This window comes from Poecilia reticulata, linkage group LG11 (genome assembly GCF_000633615.1).
Source record: "Poecilia reticulata strain Guanapo linkage group LG11, Guppy_female_1.0+MT, whole genome shotgun sequence".
Lineage (NCBI taxonomy): Eukaryota > Metazoa > Chordata > Actinopteri > Cyprinodontiformes > Poeciliidae > Poecilia > Poecilia reticulata.
Window position 1 is genome coordinate 17,215,173 of NC_024341.1, and position 24,584 is coordinate 17,239,756.

Sequence of the window (24,584 nt, forward strand, 5' to 3'; positions counted from 1 at the left end):
AAACAACAACGATGCAGCAAGTGGTTTCTGGACACTTGTCTTTTCCAGCAGCCATAGAACAGCGAATACAGTGGTAAAACCAACTGACCAAACGTGCAGGAGTTCCACTTGGGTTGCTATGTAACGGGCTGGGCTCGGCTGGGGTTACTAAGTAACGATGCAGTGCCCGTGGAATGTGACTTAACTATCTGGAGGTTTTTTTTAAATGGCTCATTTTCCAGACACCAAAAAACAGCTGGGTGGTTTTTTTAAGCACATGAACTGAAGCGGCACAACCCCAAATTTAAATGAGAATACCTGCAAAATGTAAATTTTGACATCAAAAGATTCCTTTTAATGTTTCCTGTACAGTAGTGACAATCCTAAGCAGTGTAGGATTTTTTGGTTTTGTTTTTTGTGATCACCCTTTTGTCTCTGTGGTGGTGAAACTAACCAGTATCCTCGTCCAGTTCAGTTCCAGTCGTTTTAAACTTAAATAAAGGCCAAATTTGAGTAAATGGCTATTTTCTTGTAGCCTTTGTGAAGATAAAGTAAAATCTCCCTTGTTGTCATGGCAACATTCTCATGCCATTTTGAATACTGGTGTAAAAAAGTGGTTCCTGTCAATGACATATTAATGTTTACTATCAAAAGTTTACAGACACCCTGGTCAGATTAAAAGGTAAAAAAGGAACTATAATAAAAAATTAATGACGGCTGAATGTGGGATTTTTTCATCACACTTCAAATTAAAGGTTGGATCTTTGCAGGTCGACTGCGGAGGTTGATGGCGAGGAGCTGTCATGGATTCAGTCCAGTGTTGATGAGGTCATCGGCCTGCTGCAGCAATCCCCAGGGTTACCCTTCATCCCAGAGGTCGGTTATCTTCATTTCATCTTCTGCTTGTTGTAACTCCATTAATAAAACATCGGAAGACGGAGCATATGTGACGGCGGACAAGCGGCAGTCAGCTGCTGGTGTTTTCCAAACAGCAACTGTGGATCTCGGTTGTGACAGCCCATCATCTGTCTCCCTCAGAGTGTTTCCCTGCTGGCAGGAGGCTCGTCCAGCTCCTCCAACAGCCTGACGGAGCGGCTGCTGAGGCAGAACGCCGAGCTGACCGGGTTCGTGAGCCGTCTGACCGAGGAAAAGAACGATCTTAGGAACCACACACTGCGCTTGGAGGAGGAGCTGCGCCGCTATCGGCAGGCTGGAGCGGGGTCCGCTGGCCATGTAGGTGCATCACAGGATTGTCATCCACAGAAATTTTGCAAAATAACGAGCTTCTGTGTGTAATTATTAAAAATATAGTGACAGGTCAAGACAAAAGGAGTAATTAGCTGTATATTTGCATATTCCCTCTTTGTTACACCCCTGAAAATAGGGACAAAAGAATCACAAATGATTCTCTCATGCAGCAGTTTAATGTAAATCAGACATGAACATGACAGACATTCTGCCCAATGTCAAAAAGTGGAAGAAAGAGCTGATTAATAAAGCAAAGTAATAATAAGAAACGACCACATATGTGTGTTTCACATATTTCTGGACACTAAAATGTTGAGTTTCTAGCTGCTGCTGTTAGCTGGTACGCAACTGACGTACACAAACCAGAAACGCAGTTTTAACTACTCTTAAAACTACAATAAAATGCTTCTACAATTCATAAAACAATGAAGGATTACCCATAAGAGCTAACAAAATAAGAAGATATGCTTAAATACCTGCGTTTTCATAAATATGACAGTTGTCATGTTTAGCTTCTGTCGATAGCTTAGCGGCCATCATATAGTCTAGTACACAACTTATGCACAGAATTATGTCTAATTAATCATAAAACTATAATAAAATGCTTCTGAAGTCCACAAAAACGAGTGTTTGCCTCTAAAACGTCTTAACAATGTACTAACTACAAATACAGGATGTTTTGATCATTATTACATGAAAATAGGGGGGGATGAATCACGAGTGATTATCAACGTTTCTTTGAGAGCAGAGCTCAAAAACCCCCTAGTGGTGCATGTGGCCATTACCACCTAAAAACGTTTTATCTTCACCTGGGTCAAATTCTGTTTAAAAATTCCTGTCAAGTATCATTTGCTGCCCTATTTTTATCAGAAAAATAACCAATAGATTAACTCTACATTTTTATACAGATGCCAACGCATCCTTTATTGCAAATGATCAAGCATACATGAAAGGGAAAACTATTATTGCATGTTTACTTTCTTTTTTAAAAAGAAAATATTTTTTATTTACATTTTTAATGCATTTCTAATATTATACAAAATGTTTACATCCAATTAATTGTTTATTAATCGATAAATTCAAAAATTATTAATAATAATCTTTAGTTGATGCCTTAACAAATACAATTCCTCAACATTAAATACTATTTTTAATCCATTTTTGTCTAGGAAAATCTCTCCTGCAGGATATGATATTTCCATCCATCCATCCATTTTCTTTACACCCTCAGTGGGGTCAGGAGGTGCTGCTGCCCATCTCCAGCTAACATTCCGGGCGAGAGGCGGGGTCACCCTGGACAGGTCGCCAGTCTGTCGCAGGGCGTTGATATTTCCATAAAGATTTTAATGTATTTCTAATAAGTAGCAGCCCTAGTATAGATTGTAATTTCCTTAAATATAATGATGCGAACATTTATGCAACATAAAAATTCTTTTTTGTTCCATTTTATATGAAATAAATTTAATTTATATTTATCCCAAACGTTTTTTCTGTATCTTCCTCTTGTATAGAGTAACTTGGTGCTGTACTGGAGGTATAATAGTTCTCCATTTCTCCTCTGCAGCCCAGCAGGAGAGGCGTGTCAAAGGCAGACTCTGCAGCGACGCTCCTTTCTCAGGAACGGGAAGCTTGGACTCGGGAGAAGCTGCGTCTGGAAAAAGCTTTGCACCTGTCTCAGTCCCAGGTGGCTCGTCTCAGGGGAGAAATCAGGTCCGACGCGCTGCGAGAGATAACCGGGCCTGACGGCGACAATTCTGCACTGAAGGTGAGAAAAGTAAGGCTGAGACACACATGTTACCTGGGCGATCAGCTGTTCACCACAGGCAGCCAATCAGCTCTTCTTCTCCTCTGTCGGTCCTTCAGAGGATGTACGGGAAGTACCTGAGGTCAGAAAGCTTCAGGAAAGCGCTGATCTACCAGAAGAAGTATCTGCTGCTGCTGCTTGGCGGCTTCCAGGAGTGTGAGGAAGCCACTCTGTCGCTCCTGTCCAAGATGGGCGGCCGGCCTTCACTCTCTAGCCTGGAGTCGTTCAGCCAGCGCCGCCGGGGGTTGAGCCGCTTCCGCTCAGCCGTCAGAGTGTCCATCGCCCTCTCCAGGTGGGCCGCTTGCTGTGGAGGCTCACGATTGTGGACTTTTAAAGGAATTGAGTGGTTGACTAAATGTTTTTCTTGCGTAGAATGCGTTTCCTTGTGAAGCGATGGCACAAGGCGACGGGGATGAGCTCCACGGCTTCCTGTGGCATCAGCAAAAACGGAACAGGTCAGAGAAACAAACCAGTAAAATCATGTTTTGCTTTTCCTGAAGTCATTTTAGGATAAATTCTTATGGTTTTTTTAAAATCTTTTTCAGGTTCAGAGGTGAGAGACTCACCATTTCTTCACCCAGGTAGTGTGGACATGTACAGAGACAGAGGAGCAGGAGGAGGAGTGTCCAGCAGCAGAGGAAGGAGTGGGCGGGAATCTCCACGGTCAGGCGTCTCTTCCTCACACCACAGGTTAGATGATACTTAATTTAATCAATTATTCAAATAATCGTCAACTAATTTAGTAGCAGATTAATTGTTAACTGAAGCATACAGACTAAAAAAAGACCATCAGAGCAGTAATTAAGCCACAACTTTACAAAAAATACCTACATTTTGTATTTAAAATAACAAAAAAAACTTTGTAACTACGTCCTACCCTGAACTAACAGCAGTTTTCAAATCTTATAGAAAAAAATTATAATTTCCATTCTGATTCAGAATTATTCCCTTCTTTGTGTGAAGTTTTAAAGATTAATAAACATTTGTTAGACCTCAAAGTTATCAAATATTTTTAACCCTTTAACACATTAACATTCAAATACAAGTTGATGTAAGTTGTTTGTGTATTTTTCTTTTTTTTTTTGGTGATTGTGCAGGTTCCACACGGCGGGGGACCACGGCGCTCTGACCTGCTCTCACCTGCAGAGCTACGACCCGGACCGCGCGCTAACCGACTACATCTCCAGGCTGGAGGCTCTGCAGAGGAGGCTGGGCAGCGTGACATCAGGTAACCGGCACCGAGCAACGAAACAAACATCTGAAGTCGTGAAGAGACAAGTTGGTTCAGATGTCAACCCTTTAAGTTTCACATCTCCGCATGGATATTTCTGCTTATTTTAATTGTATGAAGTTCTTTATGTGAGTAAATATATTTGAAAATGTATCCATAACAACTGGAACTTTCCATATGTAGCAAGTTATTTTCGCAATTTACCGTCTATTAAAGTATTTCATGAAAGTAAATTCAACTTTATATTTTGATGATGTAATCCATCTGATGATGTAATTATTAAATATAAACTGATTGATAATTTAATCAGCTACTCAATACTTGAGTACCAAATACTTTTTTACTCAAGTAATTTTTTGAACAGCTACTTTTTACCTGAGTAAAAATATGTTGGGAGTAATTCTAGTCTTACTTGAGTACAGTTTCTGGGTACTTAAACTTCTGACCAGGTGAGTTTTGTAACACTGGTTGTCCTTTTACTCCCTCAGGTGCTTCTTCATACCCCCAATTGCACTTTGGCTTGAGAAGATAGACGCTGACCGACTACTTTGGCTTGAAGAAACTCAGTTGCCTTTTCTCGTGCGGAGCGCTCTTCTATCATCCTGCTGTGAACTATGTCTCTCCACGTGGACCAAAACACATTTTTATATTAGCATACGACTTGTTGTATCCAGGCTTCGTGTTGCCGGCACTTGAAACACAGCGATGTTTGTAATTTAATCTGCCTCTTTGTTGTGGATGATCTTCAATCATGTATATTTGTCTCATGCTAATTTAAAGACGTTTCGTGGTTAATTTATATGTTTGTTGTTGTGTGGGTGGAGCGTTGCGTTGAGAATGTTTGGGTTTACTGTTAAGGAGGCTGCTACTGGATGTTCTTCACTACACTGTGTTTTGTTTAGACCGGGCAGACTAAAGGGAGACATTTGTAGAGAACGTATTTTTGTAAAGCGTAGGAGCTTTGAATTTTTGGGGTATTTTGTCAAAAACTGAAAAATAAAGAGGACTACATTATTTCAAAGGTGTTTCCATTGTTTTGTTTCAGCTGTCAATTAAAAAAAAAAAAAAACGTAATGTCCTGAAAACGGTACTTATATCTGTGCTAAAGAAATTTTAAAACATTTCCAGGGATGAAGTTCAAGATGCATGTACCACTCCCAGTCAAAAACAACCAATCAGAGCCAGGAGGAAGGTCTTAGTGCTGTCAATCAATGCTGCTCAATGTGCTAGAAGAAACAGCTTACCATTGCAGAAAAACCATTTATCCATCATCGGTGGCTATACTAACTAGTTTTAGCATTTGTGGCGAACCAGCTGTAGTGAAAGGAGAGCAAGGGGAAGAGGGTGAACACGAGAGTGATTGACAGCACTAAGACCCGCCTCTTGACAGATTGGTTGTTTCTTACCAAGCGGTGTATTTCTGCTGTTAGTACTGGGAACACTGGGAGAAGGCAGATTAATTTTTCACAGATTGTACTGTCACAACAATAATTTGAACAAATATGTAAAAATATATTTTAATTAGTTATATACTGCAGCTTTAATCTAAAAACATGTCACCTTTAGGGACAACTAGCAAAACTTCTTTAGATTGGTTTTGATATCTTTTGGCCTACTTCATTCTGTTACATGGGTTCCAATGAAGTGATTATTTCTGTAGGTCTGAGAGTAATAAATTAGTTTGTTTTGTTAAATTACTTAAATTAATACTCTTTCCCTCCTTTCTTGGACCCGAACCACCTCAACTGGCTCCTCCTGATGTGGAGAAGCAGCGGCTCTAAGTTTTTTTTCTTGACATAACTATTAAATATCATTTATTATTATTTTTTTTGTCTTTCGCGGGACTTTTCGTCAGGCAAACGTTTGAGACATCTTCATTCATCGAGATGGACGATGCTACCGTTAGCTAGCTGGTAATATAAACTAGCTTTTTAACGTCTATGGGTAAGTGTAAATTTATCACCAGTTATCAGGTCAAATTTTAAACATTTCTGTGGAGATATAGGTCTTAATACCCTTCAAAAGTCTTAAATTTGTTTGGGAAGCCTGCAGAAAGCTGTCTTCTGTCAAATATCCAAATCACTGGATATTTTACTAGTTTTCGGGGAAACACTAGTAACATGAGCTAACGCTGTCCTATTTCAACATTTATATAGAGAATGTTTATTCAGTAGTGGAGGAAAAAAATCTCACTTTAGGAAATTGTTTTTATCAAAACGTTTTATTCAAACATTTACTTGGTAATGACTTCCCGTTACCCTGTTACACACAACTTGACAAAGAGCCGCTATTCTTATTGTTACCCTTCAAAATGGCAGACAAATCGGCATATTATTCAAAATATACATGTTTATTTTAATCAGTCAGTAAATGGCAAAGCTAGGTTATTTTGTCTAAAGAAAAAAGTAAAGTCAAAAATAACTTGAAATGAGACAAAAATTACCCAATTTTATCCCACCACCAGGCAGCGTGAGTTGAAGGAATGGGGACGGCTGTGGATAGGAAGGATCTTCTGTAGCAGTCTGTATTACAGTGCATTAGAAGCCTCTGACTGAAGACACTGCGTTTTTCTATGACTATCTTATGTTGAGGATGATCAGTTTACATAGTGGCAAAACGTGAGTTAAAATGTCAACTAGAATCATGTTCTCCTTGTGCACACATGAGCTTTTCCTCCTTTAGAAGTGCATTTCAGATTTCATAAACTAAAGAGATTTCAGAGAAGCTGTTGAGGAAGACGATTTATTTTCAAACTCTTAATAAAAGTCAGTGTACTTGTCTTCCCATCTGATTTCCACTTGTGAAAACTCACATTAGCTTTGTGTGTCTTAGACAGGAAGCATCTAAAATGATGCTGACATTCTGACCAGTCTTCAGACTTACTGCAGGGCTGACACTGGGAGCATAAATCCGCATTTCCTTCCAGTCCCAGGATGTCAGAGCTTCAATTAAAACCAAACCAAGAAGTTCATGAAAGTCTTTGATTCTCGCCTCATCTACCCTTCGTCTCTCACTGCTTCCTCCTCTTGTATCTGATGACGGGGTTATGCGGGGTGTGAATCATCGTTGTGTAGTTGATTGTGGGGAAATATCCGTCCACCAGCTCAAATTTGTACAAGCGCAGCAATGTGGACCAGATGGTCTTGATCTGGACATAGGCGAAGTTCTCCCCAATGCAGCGGTGGCGACCTGAAGGTGGTAGAGGATGGTAGATTAATTGTTACACAGACTGGTCGGAGGAGTAGTGGTTTAAAACTCATTACTGTGGTTCCTCTTACCGGCGCCAAACGGGATGTAGGCGAACTTGTCGGCAGTGTCGTTGAGGTACCGCTCCGGACGGAACTCCATCCTTTCCATCCAGGCGTCGCGCAGACGGTGGTTGACGGTGGGGGAGACGCAGACCTGGTGGCCAACGGGGATGGTGTATCCTGCGGCAGTCTAAACGGACATGTAGACACTCGTTTTGGCTTTAATGTTCCTTAAACTGGGTGTGGAAGTAACGAAAGCATGTAGAGATAGAAATATAGATGATGTATAAATACTGAATTCACCTGAGGTGTGCGAGCCATCCTCATCATGGTCATTATAGGTGGGCGGAGCCTCAGGGTCTCCTTCAGGCAGCGTTCCAACAGGTTCAGGTCCTTCAGCTGAAAAATATCAGAGTGACATTGGAGACCGGTCCAATCCAAGTTATTTCTGGCAGGTCTTACAGTAATCAGATCTGGATGTCGTTAATAAAACCAAATCGTTACTTATTGGCTCTGACCTGATCAAAGTCGAGCGGCGGCAGATCTTCTCCACACACAGCCTTCTGCTCAGCGTAGCAGCGATCCTGAAGAGCTTTGTCCCGGGCTAAGAAGAACCCCAACCAGGCACTGGTGGTAGACGATGTGTGCTGACCCGCCAGGAGGAGACCAATCAGCATCCCGGCAATTTCGTCATCGGTCAGCGGCCGACCATCTCTGCAATGTGAAATTAGTTTAGACCAAATGTTCTGTTTTGGTATTTTAAGATAAACTACCTGTAGGTAGTAGTGATGGTGTCTTACTTGTAAGTAGCATCGATGAGAGTCTGCAGGATGTCGTCGGCTGTCTCTCCAGATTTCCTCCGCTTTTCAATCACCTTGAAGAAGATGTTCTTGATCTCTCTGTGAGCTCTGTCTCGTTTCCTAAAACCAAAAATCATTACCAAGCAGGAGTTAGGTGCCGTCTCTTGGGCATTTTAGACGAATACCTCAGTGGCAGATTAAACACTAAACGTGCAACCAACCCAGAGGTGGGCATCTCCAGGCCCAGTCTCCTGCAATTTTTAGATGCGTTTCAACTTCAACACACCCGAGTCAAATAATGAGGTCATTAGCAGGACTCTGGAGTCCTGCTAATGCTCCTAAGTTACTGCACTTAGGAGCTGATTCAGCTGTTGGATTCAAGTGTGTTTGGAACAGGGAGACATCTAAGAGTTGCAGGACACCGGCCCTCGAGGACCAGGATTGCCCACCCCTGAGCTAACCCTTATTACCTGAAGCTTGGGAGAGGAACCCAGGTGGGCAGAAGCCAAGCGGCGTGGCTGAATCCCCCGTCCAAGTCGGTGTAGAGCTGAGCCACTTGTTCATTCAGCATGCTGCGGATCTCCTTCCCATGGAGGCAGCTGCTGGCGGTCAGGATGATCAGCTCCGACAACGCCTCAAACAGATCTGAAAGAGTTCAAAGGGTTAAACCTGTTACGTTTTGTTTATTTTCTGCAACGTTCCTATAGATTTTATATCTCAAAATTCAGACTCAGGCTTATCTGCCAAATTTGGGCTTGAATTATCGAACTCCTAGAATACGGCTTGTGGATTTTGGTACACCAACTCTGTAAAAATTAAAACGGCAATTTCACTGATTTGCTTTTAAGAATTACAGGTGCTTTTTAAACCATAATGTAAGCAGATAGTGACAAAATAAAAATCGGTAAAGCAAAAACCAAAATGTTTAATAAAATAATTTAGCTGTATTGAGGCAGTTTATGGAGCATTTCAAAAGAGTTTCCCTAGGTTTGCTTTTAATTCTGTTTTTCATCACAGACAGATAAGGTTTGCCCATTATGCAGATGACACCATAGTTTCTTTACGCGACTCCATTTTGTGGCATGTCATTTGAGTATAGACTATATATATATCTTATTAAAATGTCAGATTATATCTTTATTAGCTCTATCTACAAATTTGCACCCAATGCACAGATGTATAATAAAACTTCAAACAGCAAAGCAACTTACTTCTCTCTCCATTGTCTCCCCATCTCCTGAAATACTCAACGGTTTCTGTCTCGATTAACTTTACATGCTCTTTAAAATGAGCGATGTTCAGTCCAGTTTTCAGCATCTTTTTCTGCTCCAGAAAAATCTGTAACAGAATAAAAGAGTGATTAAATCTGAACTCCAATTGCACGTTGACCTCTAAATCACTTGACGTGATCTCACAGGGTTTGGGACGTCGTAGGCTACTCCTTTCCCGAACACTGGCGTCGTCAGTTTGGAGTAGACGTCTTCTGCGTTCAGGTCTTCGTTCTTGCTGTTGAACATAAGTGTGGCCGCGTCACTGCCCAGCAAGTAAGTGAAAGTTTTCCCCACCATGGTGAAGCTGAACACAGGACCATACTTGAGGGGGTGAAACAAAACTCAGTAAATAATTGAAAATTCATCTTTTCGTTGGAAATATTCCAGTAGAAAACTGAAGTAATGGTTGGTTTATTTTATAAATCTTGGCTGAAACTCAGGCTTTTGGTTGGCTCAAAGTACAATAAAAGCAGGTTTGCTAGTAACTATTATTTATGCCTTTGGCAGAAAACAACAATGTTCTGTCTTAAAATTTATCATAAACTGATTTCAAAAGACACCTAAATAAGCAATGATGTCCAACTGAAAACTAACACAGCACACCATGAGGAAACATGAGCTACTACATTATTTAATTTCTGTTGCTTTGGGTTTATACATCACATAAAATCTAAACAAAAGCATTTAAGTTTGAAGTAACACAAATTAAATATTTGACTCTGTATTGCATCAAAGTTTACACTTTTCTTACTTAAATGTCTTTAGCTTGGACGTACAGAAGACGATCTAGGATCTTTACTTACTTTTTCATAAGCATTTTCCAGAAATTCAATTGGACTTTTACCAAAAGCAATGGCATGCCCGAGGAATGGGATGCTGGAGGGAATGTAGGGCGGATATTTCTGTAACAACAAAACATAATAGTTAATATAGACCTGGATTTTTTATTTTACAGTTAAAACAGTCAATATTTAACAAAACTGTAAATTACCGCGTCTTTGTCTTCAGACTCCTTGAGCAGCCTTTTGGAGACGTAACCCAAAGTCAGAGTAAAAAGAGAAGCAGCCAGAACCAGGGAGGTCAAGTTCTCGTTCATTTTACCCATAGTGTCCCCGAGCAACTTGGTGCTCATCTGGTAGAACTGCGTCGACATTTTTCAGGCCCTCAACAACCACAACGGAGAAAAGTTTCCTTCTCACTCCGACAGCTTAAGCAGAAAGAACCAGAGGTGTCCAACTGCGGAGTCTTATCTCTGTTCAGCTGGTCTGATGGTCTTCGCAGTATGGACCGTTGCTACCTGTCAAATCCAGTTCCGCCCCCGCCTGACCGTTTACGGGTTTTGATTGGCTACTGGGCGCGTGTCAGTCAAGCAGCTGCGATTGTGATTGGTTGTTGGTACCTGAAGCGATGTCTTGCTATATGATGTCATGGTAGCGTCCGTTCGATTGAGTTGATTGATTTTTTTGTTAACTTTTCTTTAATAAGTGTCTTCGGTTGATAGAAAACACGTCAATATCGCTTTTAGTTCGGTAAATAGTGTGAATAGTTCGGGCTAATTCTGCCGAACCACAGAACTAGCCAGATATTCCTGAAACAAGTCTTCAAATATTAAATGAAATCATGACCGGTTAAGTTAATGAGTAATCTGCCTTCTACTGTGTACGTGATTATATCGGTATTTAAAAGAAACATTTGCAAAAAAAAAAACAAAAAAAAAAAACGTAAGGCATTCTTTAAACAACACAAAACTATTTAAACAACCAGTTTCAATCATATCCACAGTTGGCAAGTTTATAGATGTATTTAGCTAACAAACTAGTTAGTCATGTCCCGCTCTGGGCATAGTGGAATTTTCTTGTTAGTTTATTTATGTGACCAGTAAATTTGGTCACATTTATTTACTCCCAGTGGCAGATCTACACAAAATTTACAAAGGGGTCGGTGGGTTTTTTTATATTATTTAGAGTTTTCTATTGACTTTGAGTCATTAAACACAGATTACAGACACATTTTCATATATCTGTTTATTAAAACAAACATTAAATAATAAACCATATTTACATAGATCCAAAAGCTGGACTCATAATACACAAAGGCATGTCAGGACACGTAGAAGTCTGATTGTTGTACAAATTAAGGCTGTTGTGGATCTAACTCTGAGTCTTAACTCTTTATCCAGAACTATTGTAGTCAGATGATGATGGTCAGTAGGAAGGATGTGCTTTCAGGTCTTTGGCAGATCTGGTCTCTGGAAATGTCCTCAGCCGTAGGCGTATTTATCCGTAGGGCCTTTATCGATGTGAGTCATGTGTCCACTAAGTTTCATTAAAAGCTTCACAATTAGGCCCGCCTAGAAAAACACAAGAAGCAAAAGGAAATCACTTTAAAGATAAAACTATTCACCCTTCACTTCGACTGGCATTTCAGGCTAAAGTTTTATCTGTTCTCTGTGCAGAGAACTTTAAAAACTGCACATCCAAAGTAAATTTGAAGGACGTCCAGATAAAGTCTGAGGACACCAAACCTGAACCCAGTTGGATCAATTGACGCTCTGGAGCCGTTACCTGTTTTGTGTGCACAATGAAGTTCATTTTGTTGTCCCCGCTGTGGATCTGGAAGTACTGGTCAGCATGTCCGAGCTGCCACATGAACGTGCCATACTCCAAGCTGATGAGAAGGACCTGCCACAGAAAGAAAGAAGAAATTATTGATTGATTGATTTTTTTATTCAGTCAGCCATCAAATAAACTACAACAGTTTAAACAGCTTGACTGAAATGTAAAATCAGAAGCACAAAGCTTATATTTGTGCCTGTCCTACACATTAAACTGAACTAAATTACTCCTCATGATCACTGCAATGTATTAAAATATATATACATAATCTTCTTATGGAAATTACTAAATCCAAAACAAAAATAAATCAAATGTACTAACAATTTAAAGTTATTTACACTTGTAACTCTATCTCTTTTTTTTTTTTAGCTTGTTTTTTAAATTTGAAACTATGTTGCAAATCATATTTGGATTCATATAATGTAAATATTTTTTTGCACCACAGCTGGCAGTAAACCCAAATTTACTCTAAACATTATTTGCATTATTTTGTAATGAATCAAATCTTAAAACCTTATGATAATAGATCTACTAAACTGTGAATTTATATGTTCAGAGTAACCAGCCTTATTAAAAAACAAAATATACTATAATAAAAGGAACTGTATTGGTTGCTATCGTTTAATATCTGGAATCCCACACTTCCACATTTATACATACGGAAATATATATATAAGAGTAAATTAGATGTAAAGCCTCATAATTTAATCGATTTTCAGAATGATTGAGTATCGTTTCTTTTATGTATTTAATATGTTGTCTCCATGTTAAGTTATAATTGACAACAATCCTCTAAAATGTGATGAAGATACCTTGGTCTCCATGTTCATGAGGTGCAGGCCCTTGGTGTTGACCCCGACGTACACTCGGATGACCTTATGGTTGCTCGCGCTGGCCTTGGTGTAGACCTGGCCGGTGAAGAAAGCTGCTCCATAGGTTGGGATGTCCCAGCAGTTTTGTAGGAAGAGTCTCTGCAGGTGGTGCATCTCTTTGCTCACTCCCTCGCTGGTGCTCAGAGCCTGGTGGAGAACGATGGAGGGTTCAGCTTCAGGGAGGATTTTACGACTGACGCGAAATAATAATAAATAAAAGTGTACTTTGTATTCATGCAGAATCCTGTTGGTCCAGTGGTACGCTTTGCTTTTCACCTTCAATATCGGCACGATTGACTTCAGGTTTTCCTCACTGTAGAAGTAAAACAATCAAATTAGAGACCCAGCTTCAGTAACTGAACTTGAAATACCTGAGAAACACTGGATAATCCTATTGCTATAAGATGTGAAATCAGTCCTACTTGAGGAAGCCTTGCTTGTGCTTCTTGCTCTCATAATTGCCATAGATGATCTGCAGAAGGAGGCTGGCCAGAGTTATCAGCTTACTGTCCGGGGCGGGAAAGTAGCCCTTCAGCAGGCAGTGACGGGCCTCGTCAAACAGGATGAGGATGGCCAGCGGATCTTCCACCTGATTCAAAACGGCGGCAGGTAAGAGACATTTACAGACAAACAGCTACAAATGTGCACAGAATGTTTTTTAATATTCTGCTAATGTCAAAAAAGAACAAATTTTGCCATTGCTGCGTTTCCATTACGTAGGAAATTAAATTAAAATCACACGTGAATAAACTTGTTCGTACAATAAGTCATTAAAGAGCAGCGACTGATGTAAATGACCTATACTCATATTCAGTCATCAGAGGAGACGATGGCGTCTTATTTAGACAATGGAGTAACAAATCTCCTATACTTGTGAGTGTCGACGTATAAATGTGGTATTTTCGGGTAGACGGTAATTTGCAGAAGAGTTTCGGATTCAACACTTTTGAATGATAAATTCAACTTTTAATGGACCTTGCAAGACCTCTGGTGGAGGACTACATTCGCAGAAATACAAATAAGAATGTTGCTGCATGGCATTTACAAACCTGCGTTTTTGCAGCTCTGTGAAAAACACCAATTTACAGCTGGAAAACCTACAACAGCACTATATTATATTAGATATTATATTAGATTTTTAAAAAAGGAGTCAATTTCCACTAACAAAATCTCAGAAATGTTGACAATCTCTGAAATTTTAACAAAAAAAAAGTTCTGAGTTTGAAAGATTGAAAATTTCCACACAAAAAACTCACATATACATTATATAAAATTTTCAACAAAAAAACATGGAAGGTTGTGTGTTTCAAAAGTCAAAAGTTTGGGAACGCAGAAATGTCTTTTTTTTTTAAGCAAATGTGTAAGATTACCATCAAATTTTTTGTTGCAAATGTTCAACTTTTGGAGTTCAAAAATGTCCTTTTTTACTTTTAAGAAGGCTCTTAAAAGCCTTTGTAAAAACCACGTCATCCTAGTTTGAGTTTTTTTTTTAATTGTCATATATCCAGTAAGCAAATTAGTTTTTCATCATTCTAATTTTCAGAGTTTTATGGTCAATGGAAACGCAGCTTCTGACTCTAGCAAAGTAAAACCAAAAGTTTCATTCAAACTCTGTCGTACCTTCTTCTCCACTTCAAGAGGCAGTCGTACGTCTCTGCGAAGGAAGAGTTGCGGACTTTCCCTCTGAGGATCCAGAACCGTCAGATCCGTCACAATTTCCGTCCAGATCCGCAGATGCTGCAGAGGCTTGTGGTACGGCTTCAGCTGCAGGTCTGACACACAAACACACACCAATCGTTCTGCTATTTGTTCCTGACAACACTTAACAGGACAGGTTGATTCCAAATAAATAAATACACAGATTTTAAGACATTAAAAATGAAACCCAATTGATTGTATTTTCTTTTATTCTAAACAAAAAGTCCCAAGCCGGAACCTTTGTATTGTGTTTCTGGAAGACCCATAAATCTGACGCACAAGCACAAACAACCACAATGGACGACAAACCCAAGTTTCTTGGTCCACAGGGAGTTAATTTTTGTGTCAAAAACAATCTAATATAGGATGCTGGAAAGTAATATTGTTTGGAGCAAATTGAGCAAATAAAGAGTTGGTCATCACTAAAGTTATTCAAGCTAAAAATAGCAGCTCAATGCTAGCAGTACAGACATCTCGAACGCGTCCAAATTCCTAAAAAATAACTTTTTCACATAAGCTGTACGTTAATGATCAGAAACTACTTAAATTTGAATGGGTATAAAATCACTTTGCACCAGTCTGATGAATTAATAACCCAAATAACAGATTAAAAACAATAAATATCTTTTATTTATTGAATAAATAGGCTAATGTGCCTATTTATTCAATAATTTAGCAGTTTTCGATTAAAATGAGATTAGCTCAATTAAAACTTTTAGCCCCACCTGTATTAAAAATATTCCAAACAAGCAAAGGATTGCATTTTTAGTATACATTTCAATACATCCAAGAGAAAGCTATATGTACATATTTCACAATGGCTGAGCTACTAAAAGACAAAGGATGTGACTCACGGAGGTTTTCTGAGCAGATCCAAATGGTGAAGTACTGCTGGGTCTCCTGGGAAAGCCGCATGCCCTCCATTATCTGCTGCACAGTTGTGTTGTTGCCGTGCTTCAGCTCCACAGAGCGATAGGAGCCGTCCATGCGGTATATCCGCACCTTTTCATACTGAAAACACAAACAAGCAGTACGGTGTTTGAGTAAACAGCACCACCTAGTGGCTAAAACTGCTACATTTTTTTACCTTTTCAACAATATAGATTTTAGACTGGCTTGAAAACGTGTAAATACCCCTCAAATTTCAAAAGTTCAAAAAGTATGTAAATTATTCTGTAGTATTTGTATCTCTTAAACTGATATATTCCTAAAAAAAATAAAAAATAAAAAAAATAAACTCACTGGTTTGCTGTTAGCTTGCTGCAGAAGTTTTATTGTTTCCTCCCACTCGTTCTGTTTGTTCTCCTCACACACCTGGAGTGGCGATCTCTTCTGCTGGTCCTCTATGTGCTGAAGTCAGAAAAGTCACCATAAGAATCAACTCCAAGATAAAAACAACAGCAGGAGGGGAAGAAACCAGAGTTTCTGGATAAAGACGTGTTTCCTACCCGGTCGATCTCCGGGTGCTGCAGGAGGAGCTTCACTATCTCAGCGTGGCCTCCTCTGGCTGCAAAGTGCAGCGGTGAGCTGAGCTGCCCGTTCAGCAGGTTGGGGTTGCATTTGCCTTTCTCCAGCAGTATTTTTGTTGACTCCACTTTACCGTGCCTTAAATAAATCACATGTATGTCAAATGGGGGTGCAGTTTTCTGGCCAATCACAGATCTTTTAAAAAGCTTAACCTGCTGATTCCGATTTTGGCCGATACCAATGTTTTGTCTGAAATGTTGCTAAATATAGCAAGAAAGTTGTTGAGTTGGCAACAGAGGGGTAACTATTGTTAATTGTAAGCATGGAGACATAACTTGTTGGGCCAGTCTGTCAGTCAAATCTTTGTCACCGGAGAGCAAAAGAGGACAGTGGTTGATTCTTAGACCGGTGCCAAGCTAGATAAGATTGGCTTCATATGTAAAAATCGGCCGATCACCGATCTCCCAAAATTAAGGAAATCGGCCCGATAAATCGGTGCACCCTTAATGTCAAACTTAAGCACAATTCACCTTAAAACAGGTGAATTGCGCTTTTCAGGCAGTAAAATTCAAGCAGTTTTAAAGGTTATTTTTCAATTCACTATTGTATACTATCATTTATTACTATTATTATTGTTATTATGTCTTGTGATGGTATTCTACATACAACAGCTGGGACAAGATAAACTTAAATATAACACAATTATAAGTCTCTGTAACCACACATCATTCACACCTGAGTGGTCAGAGAACAAAACAATAATTTAACAAAAAATCCCACAATTTCAAAAACGCTATTTAAAATAGAATTTTATATTTTTTAGCATTTTCTTTTCTCTTGTAAAGCACCTTTGAGTGTCCTAAAAAGCGCTATATACATTTGATGGATTACTGTTATCATTATTGTTATTTCATTTATACAGATAAATAAGTAATCGAGCCATTAAGACTTATAAATATAGGCCTGTCGCGATAAACGATAAATCAATTAATCGGACGATAAATTAAACCTATCGACCTCATTTTAATTATCGTCTTTATCGTCTCTTCCTGCCTTTTTTCTTTCTCTTGATGACACTGAATGAAAAAAGGCTCAGCTACGGTGCTCTCCACTGACCCTCCCTTCCTCATTTCCTTAGTCTAATGTCCAGCGCACAGGACACGAGTTGTTGCTGACTGTTGGCCCATTTTCAAAACCTGAGAGACAAATTAGCCGACAGAAATCCTAGGTATAACGGTTCGATCGGGTTCGTTGTGCCGTGTGGTGTCCAGCCACATGGGCACAAAATAATGGCTACAAGTCCAGTTAACTAATTTTAAAATCAGGCATTAATCAATGCTTTACTAGAATCTACATGTGGCTCGAGTCAGAGTAAAGTCCTGACTGAATGAAAATCATTATAACCTATTTATGTCACGTTAACGAAGAACAGCTGAAAAGTTACCGGGTTTATCAACTGAGGTAGCAATTTGGCTCCAACTCCTCTCCTTGTCATTTCTATATTCTTTGCACGAAATGTTGAATAAACATTAATGATACCACAAATCATCTCCGATGTCCGCTGGCTGTTTGGGATTCCCCTCCGTAATTTCCCCTCAGAAAGCACGGAGGAGAATCAGCGCTTTCTGATTGGCCACCTGTCACATTCAACAGTTAAGCTCCCAGTCGGGGAAAACCCCTGATTTAGATCGGAGTGGCCACAACGATCTACCGTAACACACCACACACTGCAGGATGATCGGTTAGATCGGCCAACGATTTAAGATTGTCGTAAGGGGAAAATAGGGGCAAAAAATGGTGTAGTGTGAACTACTGCATTAGGTAGTCGGATGTGCCCGTTTTGTCTATTTAATTCTAGTGATTACTAAAGGGCAATATAGTATACAGACTTCATAATCTGCACTCTTTTGGTTGAATGCAGTATTTATTTCCACTTTGGCTTTATGTTTAGTTTTTATTCAAGTGCCTTTTTTGTTAATGGAGACTGAGAATCCATTTTATTTTTGTTTTTGGTTGTTTTGTTTATTTAGTTTATCAGTTCCAGTGTTACGTGTTCTTTTGAAAATAAAGTGCATCTATCAGGAAATCGCATGTATTAGTCCAGTCCATCCATTGCTGGTGGCCATCTCCAGCTGGCGTTCCGGGCGAGAGACAGGGTACACCCTGGACAGGTCGCCAGTCTGTCGCAGGGCAACACAGAGACACACAGGACAAACAACCACACACACACACACTCACACCTAGGGGCAATTTAGAGAGGCCAATTAACCTGACAGTCATGTTTTTGGACTGTGGGAGGAAACCGGAGTACCCGGAGAAAACACACGCATGCACAGGGAGAACATGCAAACTCCATGCAGAAAGACCAGGGCTGGGAATCGAACCCAGAACCTTCTTGCTGCAAGGCAACAGCTCTACCAACTGCGCCACTGTGCAGCCCGCATGTATTAGTCATTTCCATTAAATCAGTGTCAAAACAATATTATCGTTTATCGCAATAATTATTTAGACAATTAATCGTCCAGCAAAATTTGTTATTGTGACAGGTCTAAATATACATTGAAACAAATCATGTTAAGGTAAATGACTTTCATGATCAAATTAAATACTAAAACACAAAATACAATAAAAGTTAAAAAAAATAAAAAATAAACTTTTCTGGCTTTTAGTAAATGGAAATAATTTCAGTAATTGTATCTGACCTAAAACAAGAAAATGTTAGTCTGATTTAACTTCAGATAGTGAGGGGAAAAAAAAGTTTTTTTTAAAAGGTGTATGAAAATATCTAGTTTCAACTCTAAATGTCGCGTTCTAAATTTAAGCTTTTGATCAAGCATTAAATTGCACTTCATTAAAAAACTGTGCAGTTTCATGATCAAGCACTTTCAAAACCTTGAAAAGACCCACCTGAAATCCAAGCATTTTCAAGGACTTCAAGCATCCACAGGGTTTCCCCCAGTGGATTATAAGCCTGGAGGGCCACCAGGCTTCACTTGTGCCGCCACCAGGTTTAGCATTATTTATTTTAGTTCTTTTTAAATTATTGCTTCTTTTTAAGACTTTATAGTAGGTGTTCAGGTATTAATCTTCCAATAACGCAACGCAATCAACCAGGTGATATTTTCAAATTTCCTGTCAACTTTAAACATTTTTTTAACTCAAAAACATGGCGGCCAGCTGGATGACTGACTGCCCTAACCCCGATCCATACACATCCTGCTTAAAGCACAAGGTTAAAATGCTATAAGACGCTGGAGGCTTGACCCACCAGCAGGCGTAGTGTATGGGGGCCCAGTGGTCGCTGTCCAGCTGCTTGACCGAGAAGCCGCTATCGAGGAGCTTAGAAAGCAGCTCTGTGTCCCCTTCACAGGCGCTGCGGTGCAAAGGGAAGTCGTCCACCCACTGGTGATCCCTGTGAAAATGAAAACAATTACTCAGGTTTCAACTGGAAAGATGAATCTGATGGTAAATTACAGCTGCGACTAAAAATGTATTTCGAAATTGATTATCCTGATGATTAAATGATTAATCTGATGCAAAAATCTGCACGTTTTGTAGTTTTTTATTTTATTTTAAGCACTTATGTCTTATTTATACAATACTAAAAATACATAAAAATGTGCAAATAAACAATTCAAATCCTTTTTTAAATAAGAAAATAAACATCTTGCTGATCATTTGTAGCAAATGATGCATCTGCAGCTAACAGAAAATACTTCTAACATCAACATGTGAGAAGCTCAACCCTTTCTGCAACTATACAATTTGAGCTGATCTGTTGATTATTTTTTGGATTAACTGATTAATAATTGTACTTAGTTGAAGATTTTTTTTAATTTAATTTGAAACGGTAGAAACTATAACTACGCCACTTAAGGAGTTTTTAGTAGAACAGATTTATAAACTGTTTTCTTACATTAAATGCAAAATGTATCTATTTTTCATGCTATATTGGCTTAATTACTGCCTTGAATGTACCTTTTTTGAGTCTGGAAGCTCCAGTTGTCGATTAACCAACAACTATTTCAATAATAGATTAATCACAATTAATCATTTGAACGGTAAATGTTACCGTTGTTAATGTCAGAATCAAAGCCTCACTTGTCTTCTCCCACGCAGTTATGCTGCCATTTGTCCCTCTTGGGGATTTGGATCTTGGAATAGTCCGGTGCTCCGAGACCAAAGTAAGGGTTAATGATAACTTTATCCACCTGGAACAAGAGAGAGAGAGATCATTATGGGTCCAACAGAAAGAGAAGCTGCGATGAAAACAGTATCAGGTTTCTGAGTGATGGGATCTCTGACCCGGTTAGTGTACTGCAGGTCCGAGCCAAACAGAGGATTCAGGATGCACATGTCCGCCTTCTCCAGGGACATCATCTTGCTCTTGATCTCCAGAGCCGTGTACCCCATGTGCAGACCCTCGTCGCTCAGTTTTCCCTCGCTGTTGTAGGCCGGGTTGTTCACGTTGGTTTTGACTCGCTCAACAGGAGCCGGCCTGAACAGGGCGGGGATGGCGTGAGGGACAGTGTGCTGCTCCGCTAACCATCTGCAGAGGTGCAAAACAGAAAAACTCAAGCCTGATCTACTCATCCCAGCACAGCCAGCAGGATAATAAGGAAGTGTCCTCACTTATCTAAAGCCAGGAGCATCCTGGACGTGACGGAGCAGAAGTGAGGGCTGGTCTCACTGCACACACGCATGATGTCCTGGAAACAGTAGAAGCTGGGGCTCCCAGAGATGTGGATGGGTTTGCTGTTATCTGTGCAGGAAGACTCATTAATCTACAACCAGCAGAGCAAAAACTACAGCAACATCTACAAGTATTAACACTTCTCTAAATCGTTCACATTGACAGCCACAAATTTGGTCTTCATGGAAGTGAAGACAAAGAAACCATACAGGTTAAATGTTATTGTTGTTAATATAAGAATTCAGGGTTTCCCTCAGTGTATTATAAGCCTTTATAAGCATTGTTAATTTATTAGTTGTTTTTTTTTATGATTGACTTTATAGTTGGTGTTTAGGTATTAATCTTTCCTGTCTTCTAAAAATGCATAACTATCAAATTATATTTTCAAATTTCCTGTCGACTTTAACCATTTTTTAACTCAAAAATGGTTAATTCAGTCATTCAGCCGCCCGCAGTCATTCAGCGGGTGGCTGAATGACTGCCGTAGTGCCCTGAGCACCGGGTTTAGCAAGTTTTCTGGGGGAAACCCTGGACTTAAAACATACTGAAGCATACAGACTCTCAATATGTTCAACCCAGATCTCCTCAAACAGCATAGTTTTATCTTCACCCGGTTCAAATTCGGTAAAATAAATATTAAATTAAGTGCCTTTTGCTATCCGACTTTCATTTAATTCTCAAAACCAGTCGAAAGATCAACCCTACACTGTACTGACTGAGCGACATTGCAAAGAAGAACCAGTTCTCTAATTGTGCAAAACCGGTAAAAACTTATCCCAAAAAAACATTCTTATTCCACATCACAATCAAGCATGGCTTTGTGTTGGTCTATGACATAAAACGTGACAAAATGTGAAAAATAAAAAACAGTGAAACCATTTTAAGCTCACCTTTAACGCTGACTGGCACCACAAACAGAGAAACTTCTTTCCCTTCATTGTCACCTTCAAGGATAAATTTCTTCATGTGCACCACACGCTTTCCTGCAAAGCAAAACTCTTGATCTGGTTGTATCAGACGACGTGTTTGTGCGAGCCAGTCTCATCCTCACCTGTGAAGCTTTGGTTATTGGAGATTGGTTTTATTGTTTCATCAACATAATCCAATATGGATTTAGATTTGTCTCCTGGCTTAATCTTTGTCACCAGAAGGACTTTCTTCCGCTTCTTCTCCTTCCCCTCCAAAGGCACTTCTTTCAACAGGATCTTCACAAGCCGGAGGGAAAAACGACTCAATTATTAAACAAATCCTAGAAATATTTAATTCTAGCTCGGCATACCTCATAAGCTTTGGCCCTGTATTCCTTCGAAGTCAGGCTGACTTGGTTCTTTGGACGAATGACGGCAACGTAGACGTCTTCTGAGCCGTCCTCGTTGCCCATTGTGCCGTATTTTCCTCAGGCGCAGGTTACCGTCCAGCAGGGAGGCCAGATACTGTGGAGAGGCATGTCTGAAACAACAGAAAGCATCAAAGCTGCTTATTTAATGCAGAAAATGGTCTCTCATGCAACAGCTAGCAAAATCTATTATTAATTTTTAGATAAAATATAAATTTTAATCATAGATGTAAACAGGGTTTCCCCCAGAAAACTTGCTAAGCCCAGTGCTCGGGGCGCTTGGGCAGTCATGTTTTTGAGTAAAACAAATGTTACTAGAAACTCAAACAAATAGTTGAATTCCTTCTTTAAATAAGAAAAAAAAAACATTTTATTTCCTTAAATGTAATAACACAGCATTCCTCTTGTGAATCTGAACAGTTTCTATGCAAAATGTATATATTTTTGTCCAGTTTTGGCTTAATTACTATTTTACATAGGTTTTTTCTTTTCAGCAAATGGACTTTTTTTAGTCTGAATATTCCAGTTAAAAATTGATCATATTGATAAATTAGTTGACGATTATTTCAATAATTGAGTAATCACGATTAATCCAATTAACTGTTTCATCCTAACTTTACCATGAGTAAATGCTGAACTCAATCCATGTACCTTCACATAAAAACATAAATATATATAATTATATTTCTACCCAAAATCTTGTTTCTATTTCCTTCTCTTAAGAATTGTTTTTATAACATTTCTCAGCTCCTATGTTGGATTTATACTCGCAATTCCACTTTTTTGTAGATGTGATTTTTAAGTTGTTTTCATTCTTATGATAGTTATATGTTTTTGGTTTCTTGATTATTGTTGTCCAACTTAGAAAAAAAGAACTGACCATTTCTGTAGCTTTAACTAATCAAAACAGAAAGAAGCTATATATGTGGCAAAAACTAAAACTAAAATTAAACAGATTAACTTGAATATTGGGGTTTTTTAGGTCATAATGCTCAAAGAAAAACCTCTAGAAAAGAGCCATTATATATCAGGGGTTCATTAATATTTGGAAAAATAACAATAACACAAAAAAAGAAGATTGCATTATTGCATAGCTCGTTTACTTTAATGTATTAAACATATTTAAAGCAATCACATGGAGTCAAATGTAGTAATCAATATCAACCACAACACAGTCGTTGAGGCTTTTATCGACCTAAAAACTACTTCAGGTTTTGTAATACCTTCTTAAAGCCTACCTCTTTACATTGTAAACCTCTTGTGCACTATTCCTGTAATTGTTATTAGATATTTAATAATACATTAATATTCAAGAGATAAAAATAACCAACATCTCACAAACCGACTTGAGTTCAAAGGAAGGTCACGCCCCGGAAACCAAACTGTTAACTTTAAACTGTTTTTTTTTTTCAATAAACTATAAAATATATTATAATCTTGAACGCACACGCTCCTGTCAGATGTGGCGTGTTTACATATATTTTATTGTTAAGAAAAAATAAAGTCCAGCTACTCAACTCCATCAGCTTGTTTTTTAGCAGAGGGTGCTACACTCACCGTCCCCAGTTTTCCGCTCCATAATCAGCTGAAACTTACCGAATCCGCCGAGTCCGCTCCTGAAACGGACCGAGCTTCTCTTCCGCTCGGCTCTCCCGTGGCTTTCAGCGGCTTTGATACGCAAGTCGAGGCCAGAAAGTTACTCCAGGTTACCGACCGGAGAGAGCGGAGTTTTGGGGGAGCTTGAAGCAGTCGTAGGCCTTTTCAGTCAGGGCAGGGTTGCAGACACAAACAGAGGAATCACGTTACGTTTCAATGAGGCGGGCGGCGGCAGCAGCTGTTGCACAGCAGCTACCTCTGGTGGTGAGGTAAAGCAGGTGCAACAGGATGCGGCGCTCTTCTTTTTTTTTTTTTTACCCGAAAACCACCACAACTTACTAGCAAAACTGTAAAACTCAAACTTTTACGCTTTTTCTAACCACCAGAAAAAAAAAGTAGCTAAAAATAAATTTTCCACAACATTGATTTTAAACATAAGTAAGTACCGTGTCAGAACTTAAAAATTGCAAACATATTTGGGCTATTATTGTTCTCATCGTCATTTGATATTGTGTTCGATATATGTGTTGTTCCCCCCTAAATAGCTAAAATAAGCTCATGCCAGTCTGTAGCTAACTTAGCTTAGCACGGTCACTAGGCAACCATCGAATGCCTTGGAAAAACACAAAACAGGAAGTAAACTAGCTATATCTGTAAGTGAGTATGTGGTAAATTAATAAATATACATAGAACGCAGAGGAAAGGAGCAACTGCAGTCTCGTTTTT

The 24,584-nt window shown here is 39.2% G+C and overlaps 3 protein-coding genes across 14 annotated transcripts in view; 1 reads left to right on the plus strand and 2 right to left on the minus strand.

Moving 5' to 3' along the window:
• akap9 (A kinase (PRKA) anchor protein 9) overlaps positions 1-5,283 on the plus strand; it is a 79,196-nt gene extending 73,913 nt beyond the window's left edge. For 10 of the 12 annotated variants that reach the window (XM_008422173.2, XM_008422160.2, XM_008422163.2 and 7 more), the window contains 8 exons: positions 750-855; positions 1,018-1,212; positions 2,792-3,001; positions 3,091-3,323; positions 3,404-3,486; positions 3,577-3,721; positions 4,129-4,259; positions 4,751-5,283. In XM_008422173.2, the coding sequence (XP_008420395.1) occupies positions 750-855; positions 1,018-1,212; positions 2,792-3,001; positions 3,091-3,323; positions 3,404-3,486; positions 3,577-3,721; positions 4,129-4,259; positions 4,751-4,794 (1,147 nt within the window). In that variant the 3' untranslated portion in view covers positions 4,795-5,283. The remainder of the gene's footprint in view (positions 1-749; positions 856-1,017; positions 1,213-2,791; positions 3,002-3,090; positions 3,324-3,403; positions 3,487-3,576; positions 3,722-4,128; positions 4,260-4,750) is intronic. The other 2 variants (XM_008422162.2, XM_017307492.1) reach the window with 1 other exon arrangement.
• A 1,181-nt stretch (positions 5,284-6,464) lies between these two features.
• Positions 6,465-10,734, minus strand: cyp51 (cytochrome P450, family 51). Its single transcript, XM_008422176.2, has 10 exons — positions 10,573-10,734; positions 10,385-10,483; positions 9,726-9,902; positions 9,522-9,648; positions 8,781-8,955; positions 8,311-8,430; positions 8,029-8,224; positions 7,814-7,909; positions 7,541-7,700; positions 6,465-7,451 (listed from the first exon to the last, which is right to left on the minus strand). Exons 1-10 carry the CDS (start codon positions 10,732-10,734, stop codon positions 7,273-7,275), a joined length of 1,491 nt encoding a protein of 496 aa, XP_008420398.1. The 3' UTR covers positions 6,465-7,272.
• An 852-nt stretch (positions 10,735-11,586) lies between these two features.
• Positions 11,587-24,104, minus strand: krit1 (KRIT1 ankyrin repeat containing). Its single transcript, XM_008422178.2, has 17 exons — positions 23,859-24,104; positions 22,206-22,375; positions 21,978-22,131; positions 21,817-21,909; positions 20,866-20,995; positions 20,539-20,782; positions 20,335-20,444; positions 19,502-19,645; positions 16,215-16,371; positions 16,009-16,116; positions 15,621-15,777; positions 14,689-14,840; positions 13,491-13,657; positions 13,294-13,381; positions 13,009-13,215; positions 12,146-12,262; positions 11,587-11,931 (listed from the first exon to the last, which is right to left on the minus strand). The coding sequence occupies exons 2-17, from the start codon at positions 22,305-22,307 to the stop codon at positions 11,842-11,844; spliced, it is 2,220 nt and encodes a 739-aa protein (XP_008420400.1). The 5' UTR covers positions 22,308-22,375; positions 23,859-24,104; the 3' UTR covers positions 11,587-11,841.
• Between the last annotated feature and the right edge of the window lie 480 nt (positions 24,105-24,584).

Coding starts and splice junctions, on each gene's coding strand:
- cyp51 (XM_008422176.2), bottom strand. CDS start 10,734: ATGTCGACGCAGTTCTACCAGATGAGCACCAAGTTGCTCGGGGACACT. Junction 10,484..10,572: donor AGTCTGAAGACAAAGACGCG/GTAATTTACAGT, acceptor TTGTTGTTACAG/AAATATCCGCCCTACATTCC. Junction 9,649..9,725: donor CCTACGACGTCCCAAACCCT/GTGAGATCACGT, acceptor ATTCTGTTACAG/ATTTTTCTGGAGCAGAAAAA.
- krit1 (XM_008422178.2), bottom strand. CDS start 22,307: ATGGGCAACGAGGACGGCTCAGAAGACGTCTACGTTGCCGTCATTCGT. Junction 21,910..21,977: donor CAATAACCAAAGCTTCACAG/GTGAGGATGAGA, acceptor TTTGCTTTGCAG/GAAAGCGTGTGGTGCACATG. Junction 11,932..12,145: donor TCATTGTGCACACAAAACAG/GTAACGGCTCCA, acceptor GTGTTTTTCTAG/GCGGGCCTAATTGTGAAGCT.